Genomic DNA, 12153 nt, shown 5'->3' with positions numbered 1-12153 from the left:
GGCTTCCAGTCGTAGCCGTAGGGTAAACTCACAGCTTTTTGGGAAGTATTTCATTTCCTAGACCTAGTCCTAAATGCATTAAGTTTACTGGAATAGCTTGCTTTTCTTAGCAGTTTACTTCCTTCCCCTGTGAATGAGCCCTGTGTTAATCATTCCCTTGGACTCTCTCAGGTCTCAGATTCCCTGTGTGAATCAGGAATGCTTACCTGAATCTTCAGTGTGGTGAATGCCTTGGATTGACATCATAGCTTTGAAGTGACCCCCATGGGGCTGTAGAAAGGGCAGTGCGAAAGGCACCTACCTCTGGTACTGTACAAGAGTTTGGGAATATTTGCCCTGCTGGCTGAGCAGGTGACAGTGTCATACTTCCCTCACTGCCTGTGAAACTGCTGGAACTATTTCTGTCACCCTCAGCTTCTCTCTTTCATTTGAGCCTACTCACATGCACGTACGTACAAACTGAAGGCTTCTCCCACTGTCTTAACAGGCCTGGAAGCAGGCTTGTAACCCACCTGTCGGTGGCATCAAATGGCCAGGCTAGAGAAAGTATCAGAGGTGGACAGGCAGGTGCAGTTAGGCTGCTGGAGAGGAGAACAGGGCATGGCAGGGCCTGGGCTATAGGATCTGTCCTCCAGGAGCCGGTAGCAGCTTCCTATCCTGCAGGCTTCACTCTTTGGAGTTTTGCAGCCTGGTAGAGCACAAGTGCAGAGTGAAAGTGGGCAGCAATCCTGGAGGCACTGTATGTAGAGGGAAGGTGGTTCAGGGCACTAAAATGCCTCCCCCTGGATCTGCCTACCAGTAGAAGTAAAATCTGTAATTCTCTTTCAGTCTTTTTAAAGTGTTTGCTTAACTGTTTGCTGTTACAGCAAAGGAAATGGTGAGGAGGTGATAATCGCTTGAGGAAATAAATTGCCAGGAGAGGGCAGCACTTGCTCACAGCATCCAAACAATTTCTGCCAGCAGCGCTCATGTGTTGGGCTTAGCCTGCAACTACAGACTTCTTTTCTGTATTACCACAGCTCTTTGGTTACACAAGAGTTGTAAGAATCAGTCTCCTACCAGGAAATCCTTTGTTTTTGCAAATAGAAAATAGATAAATAATGGTTCGATTTGCACTTGAGAAACAAATGCCTGTTACCTCTGATTATACTAGTCTCTTGAAGTAGTTGGAGATCATCTGGTTTTACTGAGCAGTGTCAAAAGAGGTTGAGAAATGGGGTATGGGTGGAAATGCACTGTCGAAGTTCATAACTTTTTCTGTTGCAGAAAAGTGTTAATGTGGGTCTCAATCCGAGTACCAAAGTACTTAAGCTCAGGTACCAAGCAGCTGGATTGCACCTTCCTTTATAGACTTTTATTACATATTGCTACCCCCTACGGGTACAGATAAATACTTGCCTACAGAAAAGCAAACGTTCTGGGTTATTCATTTGAGGAGGTTGCTTTTTTTATTTTCCTAGTAGTGTTGTAATGACTACTTGATCATGTTCTGCTAATGCTTGCTATAACTTCCCCCTTGCCTACATGTATCCTATATGTGCTATATAAGCGTTGCTTTTTTTATTATATAATAAATAATACTGTACAAGAAGCTCTTGGCAGTTTCTGTAGCAAAATAACTCGATTGAAGATTTGTATTGATTTAATGCAATAGGGAATTAGCTGCTCCTGTTTTAATAATTCTGAATGTTCTATCTTTGACCAGCACTTATTGTCCTCATGAATGATAATCTTCTTTACTGTTTCTTTCAGTGACTTATTAACTTGAGATACCTTCTGTCCACAACTGATAACTTTCCAGCTGGAAACTAAAAATCCTGAATAGTCTTTGCAATGGATCCTTAGGCAGATGCTAGCTTCCCATCTCTCTTTTTTGAGCATTGCTGTAATGGGCATATTACTTTGTTGTATTTAACTATTAAAAATGAAGTTACAAAGCCTGTAGTCCTGAAACTTGAAAATCCTAATCCCACCAAGGATCTGTGTGTTAGCCTCAGCTCTCTCACATGGCAGTATTATATGTAGGAGTTATGTTGGAAAAGCAAGGAGAAGAATTTAGTTCTGCTGAGGCCCAGGCCTCAGGAACTTTTTCTTTATACCTTATCTCAATGCCTTTTCCATGCATCCATGGGGCGTGGGTCTTTCTTGTTACCGGTGAGTGTTCTTGTAATTTAGGGATTGTATCACAACGCGTGTCTGTAAGGGCCAAACTTAAGTTGCCAGACAACCTTAGTTCTGAAATTTTAAGTTGCCTTTGCATCCTTAACCTTTACAGTAGTAAATGATTATATAAATCCAGATTAAAAAATAAACTGATAAAACAATGATAAAAATCCATTGCTGTGCACTTCCGACCAGGCCATCATCCAGACTGCAACGAAAGTCAAGTCACAGAAGGTCTGTGGAACAAGAGAATGACTGATAAATCCTATCCCTGTTTATGTAATTCATAGTGGGCTACTATCCTGTGCAAAGGCCAGCTTTGTCGGGGACTTGCACAGCTATCCGAGAGTTGGTAGGAGAAGGCTGGGCAATCTTGGATTCTCTTGCTAGTCCAAATGGTGATAAATGACTCGATGTTCTTACAGATGGCTTAAGAAGTAGATCAGGTGCAGAAATCCATTGTAGCTTTATGGAAAAGGCAGACAGTATCGGAGATCTCTGTCAAAGGTCTCTGATCAGGCTACTGCAATTGTAAAATGGAGTAACAATCTGTCTTAGAAATTTTAGTCCTAAAAGCAAAGGCTGTGATGTAGCCAGCATTACAAGCGTCATTTACTGAAAGAGCTGAGGCCTGAGATTCCAAAGAGCTCATTTTAAATAGAAGCTAAGAGCACTCTTGTGCTCAGGCATAAATCATGGGCACATCTTAGCTACATGGTAGGACAAGGCCTGCATGTACAGTATTCCCTTTCCTTTCTTTTCTTGCATGGAGAGGAAGGTAACCCAGGGATGTGGGTTGTGGAAAGGGGGGGAAATAGTAGCGTGAAGGTAAAGGTCCCTTGGTCTGGGTAGCTGGTGTGTTAGGACTATGTAGGGTCACCCCAAAGAGTGCCGCTGCCCCACAGTTCATCCTTATCCGTAGTCTCTTCTAAACTGCCAGCCTGAATGAGTTGTTCTGTTGCTTTGCTTTTGTGTTGTGCTTTTGCACTGTGTAAGGAGCTTTGCGATTGGCCTTTTGGGGGTTTTATCAGCTAGTTGCACTAAGCACGCATAGGTTGTAATTTTGTGAAGTTTAACAGTTGACCAAAGCTAGATGAAATCTGATAGGCTACAAAAGGCGGCTTCCTGGCCACTATTCTAGGACAGTCTCTGCTCTTTAGACATGAGGAAGTTAGAACTCTTTGTTGCAGTGCTAGCTTAAACTTTTTTTTCTTCCTGACCTTTCTTCTTGAAAGTGACAGAAACAGGAATGCAGCTCCTGTCTATGTAAATGCCGTTTGAAGTAGTCCTGTAAAGTGGACAGTTTTGCCCCCAAAGTGTATATTTGTGAAGGTTTTTAAGAGGCTGTAAACTGCCTTGTAATGGGAGACGTTATACCAAACTAACTACAGTTGTCTCTTCTGCTCACTGTATAGCATTGCTTCTTTAGTTAATATACACATATAACCAGAACAGTATTTAAGATGTCTTAAATTGATTTGCAATCCTTAGAGACCTTTGTTTTAGCTGTATAAGCTTCAGTGGTGCACAGATCTTGTGAACTCTGTAGTGGTTTTTTTTGAATACGTCAAGCTGTGGGAAACTGAACTACACATGCTTTGCTCAGGGGAGCTCAGGCAGTTTTAGATAGTAATGAGTGTTAGAGGAGGCATGGAGTATTTGTGTGGTCCTAAAGGATGTTTCTATATTGAAAAGCATTAGGGTTACACAGATGAGGCTACAAAGCTGCTGCTTTTGCAGGGAGGTGCCTACACTGCAGAGAGCTGCAGTTGTTTTAAGGTAAGGGTTATTTTTCTTTTGGGCATGTGATCTTAATTCAGTAGACTTGAGTGAGTAGTGGGACCTGCGTAAACGAAGGTTGCATGCAGTCCAAAAACTAGTTGGGGAAGGAAGAGAATGATAAGCAGCCTAGAGAAGTTAAAAGTTGTATTTTTTGACCTAAGTCATTGGGAGAAGCATCTTTAGTTTAAGAAGGGGCTTCCATTTGACCTGTATGTGGGGACTATAAAGAACATGCTCTAGGACCTGCAGCAAAAGGTTTGAACAGCAGGTTGAGTTTCATTTGTAAAAACCTGTGTTAGTTTTGGAACTGTTAAGAAGCAACTCTGTAGGGTCAGCTGAATCGTGGCCTTGCTGGATCTGCAGAATTATGGATTCCCCTGGCTGTAGTTTCATAGCTCATATCTGTTGAATTATGAAAGTTCCAGACCAATTCTGTTTGTGATGTCAACCCTGAACTTCCCTGACATCTTTTTAATCTGGTCATCTGCCTGTCTCCATTCTGTAATTTAGCCTGATGGACTGCAGAACTACATTCTAGGGAAGTGCCATGGAAACGCCTAGACATCATCATTAAGATGTGATCTGGGGGAGGAAGAGCCGGTCTCGCTCATTCTCTCACTTGCACATACGCACACATGCACACATACGCACATATATTTATCTTGAGCAGCAGGAGCCTCCCCAGTTCTAGGAAGTGGTCAGTCCCAGTAAACTGTTTTCTCCCACTTGAACTCAGAATGATCTGAATTTTCTGGATGCTTTGGCTTGTCACCCTTATGTACGTTAATTACTAGCTTTCCTACCACACTCTACAACATCCTCCTACCGTTTCCTTCCTCATCCTTTCATTGCCCCTGTTGGGTTATCACTTTGCAACATCTCCTTCCCCCCTCCTGTAAAATTACCCCTTTGCATCATCTGCTTCCACTCAAAAATAAACAAGACAATTTGTCTCATGCTTTGTTTTTATGTTAATTCCCTTTCTCCCAGCTTTGTCCTTGGATGATCAGCACTTCAAGCACAGGCCCCACTGCTACTTTCCATATCCCGAATGTCCTGTAACACAAGCAAAAGCCCAGGAATATCTTGTTATTATCCCAGCAATGTTACAGGCTAATTTTGGAGTGCTTTTTTTGTAGTGGTGCAACATCAGGGCCTAAATTACATGGAAAGAAAATGTTATGATTACAAATCTTTCTGGTACCAGCATATGTCTTTTGCATATCCTGTTAGTATTGTGTGTAGGTGGATTTGTGTGAGCAGCTCTGTCCATGTTTGAGAATACAGAGTGGAGTAAATGGATTTACTTGTAGTCTGTTGTATCAGCACATCTTCTTCAGTCACTTGTCTAAGATTTTAAAAGTCGTTATTCCTAAGCTAATTTCCTGCAGTTTGCACTTATTGAACAATATGACAAATGTTTGCTGGCATATCCCAGCCTTTCCTGTCATGCAGAAATTCAGAATTCTCAAGTGGGTTTGCTGCTACAAACTTGAAGCACAAAATCCACACTGGTGTAATTGTGTGTCCTCATCTCATCTTGTATTTGTCAGATTTTTAATTAGGGAGTTCCTTAAGTTAGAAGAAGTCGTCAACTTTCTTTAGTTTACCATGGCTGTGTTTTCAAATGGACAAAAGTATAGTATGACTGGATTGATTTTTCTGCTTTTGTTCTCTATTTTCATGACTGTTATGATCTGGCTGCCATCCTACAATTAACCTGACGGAAAGAAACAGAGTGAGAGCTTATCAGCTTGCATTTGGTGTGCTTTAGGTAAATGCATTCCAAGTATACGTACCCAGAATGGCACAAAGATTCCCTTAATAAAATTGTGCCCTTTTCTGTCCTAAGTGCAGTAATAGAACCAGTCCAGTTGTAGATCCTAAACTGGTTTGCTGGTCAGCTCTTAAGTCCTAGATGCTTGGAAAATGCATATTGTGAGGCTTTTATGCTTTTGTAGACTTTGCCTTTGAGTCTTGCTGTCAATTTGTGATGGATTTTGATAACTTCCCTACTGGGATTTTTAGATACCGTGTGACCTTTCAAGAGGTGGGTAGGCATAGAAATACTTGAAAAGGAGATATCTGACTTACAGTAATGTCACTTGTTCAAATTCTGGTAATGAAAGGTGCCTTGAGATCACTGGGATGACTACCTAGTGAGAATGAACTGTGATGAAGCACTGTTACTTGGTGAACTATCTGTATCTTGATTTGGCACTGGAGTCTGTCTGAGGTTATGGAGCTGTGATCTGTGCTTTGTGCTGCAACCTGAATTCTCACTGTTGTAGGTGTGCACTGCTTATAATTTCTAACAAACCACAAGATGAAGGGACAGAGTTTTAACTTAAAGGAAATCCAACCATTTCTTTTTTGAAAAAGAAAGGGGGAAAAAAAAGGCTGGATCTTTGACAGTTAGGGCAACAGAGTTTTGCAGAGGGATAGCATTAGGTAGGCGTTAAGCAAAATAACACCCAGTGAAGGCAGTAAAAAGGGAAGGTATTTGTGCATTTTTGAGGAAAATGTGACTTTCTGGGGCACTGCCAGTTTTTAATGAGAACCAGAATGCTAGGGTCTACATAAGCCATTATTTACAATGGTCTTTGTGGCAGGCAGTTTAAGGAATAATATGAATGCAAACATAACTTCCTCACAAACTTCTGAGAAACATATTATAACTCAACCAGAAGAGGTTTAGTGAGATTATTCTGTTTCTTGATATGGCAGAGCTCCAGACAAATGTGTGAAGGGAGGGAGCTTTAGCACCATCTGGAATCCACAAAGGCCTTTGCTGCTGGCTGCCACCTTGAAACGCTTACTGACAGAGAAATTTTTCTAAACCTGTTAAGCACTTTCTTAGTTTATTAAGCTTTTTCCGCAGCACAAAGTCTAACAAGGTGTCCGAGGATCAGTGAAATAATAGAATGGCTTTCAAGTGGAATTGTGTAGTGAAGTCATCTTCTGAACGCAAAGAGCTGCAAAGGAGGCAGGCTGTAAAAATTTCTCAAATAGGACGTGCTGTAACACAGACAATTGAGTTCACAAAACTGCTTGTGGTAAGAGGCCATGTGTAATCTTCTAAGTAATTTCATCTTCCTTTATTTATTGTAGGTTCTGAATTGGTTTTCATTGTTATACATAAAAGTTTACTATTACCTGGTATTTATTTTTCATAAGAGAAAGCATAGCGTTTAGCTCCTGTCAGTGAAGAAAAAGACATTCTCCAAAGAGTATGTGTGTATTCCTGCTGCTTATCAAAATTTCCATTTTGGGTTCCTCCGTAGCTAGAATATGTGCTGCCAGTGCCAGATGGCACGGTTTCTGAGAGAAGAACTAGCTCTTGCTTAGTAGTAATGCTGACAAACAATGCCAAATTAGCATAAGCAAATGTCAGTGAGTTAACATAAAGCCTGTGCTATTTCTGTCTTTTCTTCTTTTCCTAGGCCATGGGTGTTGAGAGTGACCAAGAGATTGTACAGATGATTGGCACAGAGGAACATGTCATGGCTGCGTTTGCTCCTAGTCTGGAAGAATGTCAAAAAGCTCAGATTTTTACACAGATGCAGGTGTGTCTTTTCCCATGGCCAGTGGCCATAACATCTAAAGAGGATAGGTATTGACCACTTGTTCGTGGACTGCTGACACAGCAACTTTGTGTTTTAAGGTTTGTTTTTTTGGGTTATTTTAAGCTGGGGGTTTTTAGCGGGAGCAGGACTTTTCAGAAGCGATGCTTTGCTCCAGTTGTCAAACTGGAAAGAGAAAGTCAAGAAACGCTTTGTTCTGATAAGCCAAGAGGAATATTTTAACGTATGTGACAAGTAGCGACGTCCATAAGACTAGGGGTTTTTGTTGGGGGCAATTCACCTCTTTTAAAAAGGAATTGCATGCCACATTCCACAGAAGCCCCCTTGACAGGGGCATGACCATTTCATCGTGAGTAGACGTTCTACTCTAATTCTGATCTCTTGTATAAAGTGCGCAGTAACAGCCACTGTCCCTGCTGCTGAAGACTGTCCAGAATTCTATTCAGCTCATGTGTACTTTTTTAATTAGCCGGAACTCAGGCCATTTTGCTGGTAGCATTTCTATCACGTACATATTAATCTACTGGAAGAGCTTTTGAAGATTAGTCTTGTTCCTGCTATTGTAAACACTGTCAAGTCTTTCCACATGTAATCTTGACTGTAGTAAAGTGGGCTTCTTTCTAGTTTGTATCTTTTGGGGCTTGTCAGGGTTTGAAGTAGCCTTCTTCGGAGTAGCCTTTGAAGGCCTTCTCAATTAGGGGTCGAAAGAGTGAAGTGGTGAAACTGGAGGAATGTACAAAAGTATGAGACATCCAGGAAAGTAGGAAAACAGAAATATGGAAGTTACTCTGTGCAAGAAGTGCCAAATGAAATGAAAAGAGAGTTAGCTATTTGGGACGAAGATGCGTAGATGGAAAGGTGAATCTGTTGTCTGCTGGAGAGGCTAATTCTCTGGCATAGGGGGCCTGGTTTTAGTTCCAGATATGAACTTCCTGTGTGGACCTGGATCACTTCTTTAACTAACCTGACCCTGTATTCAGCAGATTCATTCCCTTCCTCAGAAAAGTGAGGAAGAGCGAGTAAGAATCTGTTAGTGATTGCAAGGTGCTCATGGATGTGGCTACCACATGGTAGCATTTTTGCCTAGTATACACTTATGTTGTTTCATTATAGCTGCATAAAACTCAGCAAGTGTACAAAAGAATTGGAGGTGAAAAGTTAAATGGAAGAAACTAGATGTCTTTGCAATTTATAGTCTTTTCTCTTGTACCTCTGCAATCCCCATTCTTTTAGTATTGTAGTAATCATGCTCTTTCACCACTTCCTATTCCAAATGTTATCAACATCTGCTACGCAACATGCATCAGTTGTGTCAGTTGTCCAAGAGTTTTTTTATTCAATTTTTTTTTTATCATCATCACTTACATATTAGGTATTTTTCACGTTGTCTGGAGTTTGTATCATCTGTGGCTACTGAGAGTGCGTTTATTGAAGAATCCATACAGCTCTCCTTAATGTGTGCATATTTGTATAGGTAACAATTCTGATATTAACTCAAACTAATCAACCCACTTGACAGGCATTGAAGTACATTGGAAACAAGGTACGAAGGCAGAGGATGTGGGGAGGCCCAAAGAAAACAAAGATGGAAGAAGCTCGAGAGCTGCTAGCATCAACTATTCTGACCCATGTTCTTGTACGTAATGTTTTTTTTAACTGGAGTAAATTTGCAGGCTTATTTTGTGAGGCGAGGTAGTATCTCTACTATTCGAGGCCCTGTCAAAGTCTGTAAGTACTACAGCGTCTGAAATCTTTCCATACAAAAAAAAAAAGCTGTTGACCCTGTTGTTGTTAGAGCTCAACAGAGTTCTAATAAAATTTTACAGTAGAGGAGAGAAAATATGATTAGTGAAATGCTCATGAGGCTTAAGATGTTTTAAAGCCCACTGGCTTTAACATTCCATTTAGTCTGTATTTGTCCACTGTCACCCTCTTGCCTACATTAGAACATGGTGGTATAGGAGTACTCACACCTGTAATTCTTCTGGGCAGCTTTGGTGCCAGCTAGGGTCAGATAGAAACTAAATCTGCAAAACATTCACAATGAAAATACTTCTATGTAATGCAAATTTGAAGGTATTCTTTCTTACAGTCTTTTAAAAAATGACCAGACTTTGCATCAGTTGTGTATGGCATTGATCCTTCTGAAAACAGAAGAGGAGCTGATGACCTTATAGGAGTTGATCAGGATGCAGTAGTGATAAGTTATGAATGAAACTGTTTCTGATCTTCCTCACCGAAAAGGGTTCCTACAGTGCAAGAACTTAAGCTTTATCCTGGCTGAGTGTTGGGAAAAAGACAGGTAGACTTCTGCAAAGTGTGGTTTCCTTTCTAACCTACAAGGAGGAAAAGTACAAATTTGGTCAAAATATGAAGTGATAAGGCAGTTACAAATGTTAATTGGTAAAAGTATGCAACAGTGGGGAAATGAGCAGGAAAAAGATGGTCCCTATCACAGGATCATGCAGGTATTTGTAGCCTGTGTGGAGAGAGACTGTTCTGTATGGCAAAATCAACCCAACCTTTATGGTGTAAGCTTGGTTGGCAGGGGAATATAACTTTAATTGCTTTGTAGCTGAGATAAGAGAATCACAGAATCACAGCATCGTCCTCGTACAAAAGAGGAAAATTTGGATTAGGTCAAAAGAAATCTGAATGTTTATGAAATGCTGCACCATTGAACTGTTTATCATCCTATGTGTTTTTTCTACATAGTCAGGCAATAATATTAGCTGTTGTCAAGACCTTGCCCTCATGACCTATACCTTTATTCTGGTTTGTTCTGTTTACCTTCTGTTTCAATTTCACAAATGTATGTTACTTTTAGGGTTTTTTTTTTTTTTTTAAGAAGGTAAAATGCCCTTCTTAACTCTTCAGTCAGCCCAGATTCCCCTTTAAGTGGGTGTCTTTGCCAGAGTAAGAACTGGGGAATTGCTCCTGAAACTAATTGTCTTGTCTTTTTTTGGCTTACAGGTGAAGGAATTCAATTTTCGTGCCAAATGCATTTACACGGCAGTAATGGTGCGCAGAGTAATTCTGGCCCAAGGAGAAAATAAAGTGGATGACAGAGATTACTACGGAAATAAACGTTTGGAGTTGGCTGGGCAGGTGGGTTTCTACTTTGGAGCTTTTGAGATTTTGCTAGTATCTACTTTTAAAAGATGAAAGAATAAGGAGCATCGCTGTCTTTGTGACTGGAGCGTTTTCCCTCTCATTTTGTTGTCTTTGGCTTTTCTGTGTTGATTCATAGATATGCTTCCCCTGACTGGGGTGAATGAATTGTATCCTCCCTTCTGTGCAGCAGGTATCCTCACTTTTATGCCAGGTGAAGGGACAGAGCAGTGTAAATATGGTGTCAGTTCTTGTCCCATTATAACGGTGTTAGTGTTAACAAAGCAGCTATAAGATCCATCTTTCAATGTCCCTCAGTAAGCGACAGGAGGAGGGAAGGAGTTGAAGCCCAGTAGGTGCCTCTTGGATACGGCCACTATGGAGAATCCAACTTGCATAGCAATTCGCAAAGCAGGCACTTGAGTCTGCTGTAATTTAGAAAAGCCTGTAAGATTACTGTCTATATTCAGCTGCCTTTCCAGCCTATAGAGTAGCATGAATCGGGAGAGAAACTGGTTTAAAGTCTTCATTAGACCCTTCCCTTTGAGCTACAAGCTCTGTGCTGAGCCTCCAGGAGAAGCAGCACAAACAGTTGCATTTGGTTTCCCGAGACTGTTGCCATATGTCTCTTCTGGGTGCAGTTGTGTCTGCTGAAGACAGTAAAATCCTCCACTGCTTCTGTTTGTCCATCAGATGGATGTTATACCCCTCTAGTTCTGCCAGAAGAATGACTGGGAGAAATCTTCAGTTTACTTCAGGCAAAACTTGAGGGGTTTATTTGAATCTTTTAAAAATAGGTAAGTTAGCTTGGCTGACTAATGAAAGTGGATTGCAGGAATGACTTCGCTTGCACTTGCATTTTGGCGGTGTAGGTAGAAGCAGTAGCAAAGGACTCGGAAGGAGGGGATGGTTTGAGGTGTCTGGCTGGCACTATTAGTTTGCAGAGAGTATGGCAGTTTACAGCTGCTGTCCAAACTACTCTGTTTTAATGTAGTGAGGGCTTGCCTGTCATGTGAAGGAACTACCTAGTTCCCAGAACATGGATGTTTCTTTACCGTGTATAATTATTTGATTAATTGGTTTATAAGAAGATTGGACTTCATTGCTCTGCTCTGTAATATTTTAAGTTGGGGTTTTGGCACTCGGCATCTTCTCTGCCTATTGATCATGCATCAGAAGCTTAAGGCTAGCATATGTAGCAGGTTGGAGAAACTGCATCCCTGGCCCTCGCATCCATGGCCTACGGATTTCTATTGTGGCACAAATAGCAGTATCCGTTGCTTCTTATTCCTGTCCAATGTGAATTCTCACATTCTGTACTTTTAAAGATGGGTCCTTATATATTGCCTCTTGCCCTATTTTCCTCCCGCCCCGGCCCTTAATACACGCATGCCTGCCTGCACACATGTGAACACATACAGGCGCCCCTCCAGCACAATCAGAGCAAAACACATGCTGTTTTTCTTAGTTGTCTGAAAAACTAAGATGACCCTTTGGAATTATGAGCACAAAT

General features: G+C 41.2%; 1 protein-coding gene across 3 annotated transcripts in view; it reads left to right on the top strand.

Moving 5' to 3' along the window:
• Positions 1-12153, top strand: part of POLR3B (RNA polymerase III subunit B) — an 87423-nt gene that overhangs the window by 14692 nt on the left and 60578 nt on the right. For all 3 annotated transcript variants that reach the window (XM_068943992.1, XM_068943983.1, XM_009680017.2), the window contains 3 exons: positions 7389-7511; positions 9049-9165; positions 10503-10637. In XM_068943992.1, the coding sequence (XP_068800093.1) occupies positions 7389-7511; positions 9049-9165; positions 10503-10637 (375 nt within the window). The remainder of the gene's footprint in view (positions 1-7388; positions 7512-9048; positions 9166-10502; positions 10638-12153) is intronic.

This window comes from Struthio camelus, chromosome 1 (genome assembly GCF_040807025.1).
Source record: "Struthio camelus isolate bStrCam1 chromosome 1, bStrCam1.hap1, whole genome shotgun sequence".
NCBI classification, from domain to species: Eukaryota; Metazoa; Chordata; class Aves; order Struthioniformes; family Struthionidae; genus Struthio; species Struthio camelus.
The sequence above is the reverse complement of the archived record's forward strand: the minus strand, read 5'-3'. Positions and strand labels throughout refer to the sequence as shown.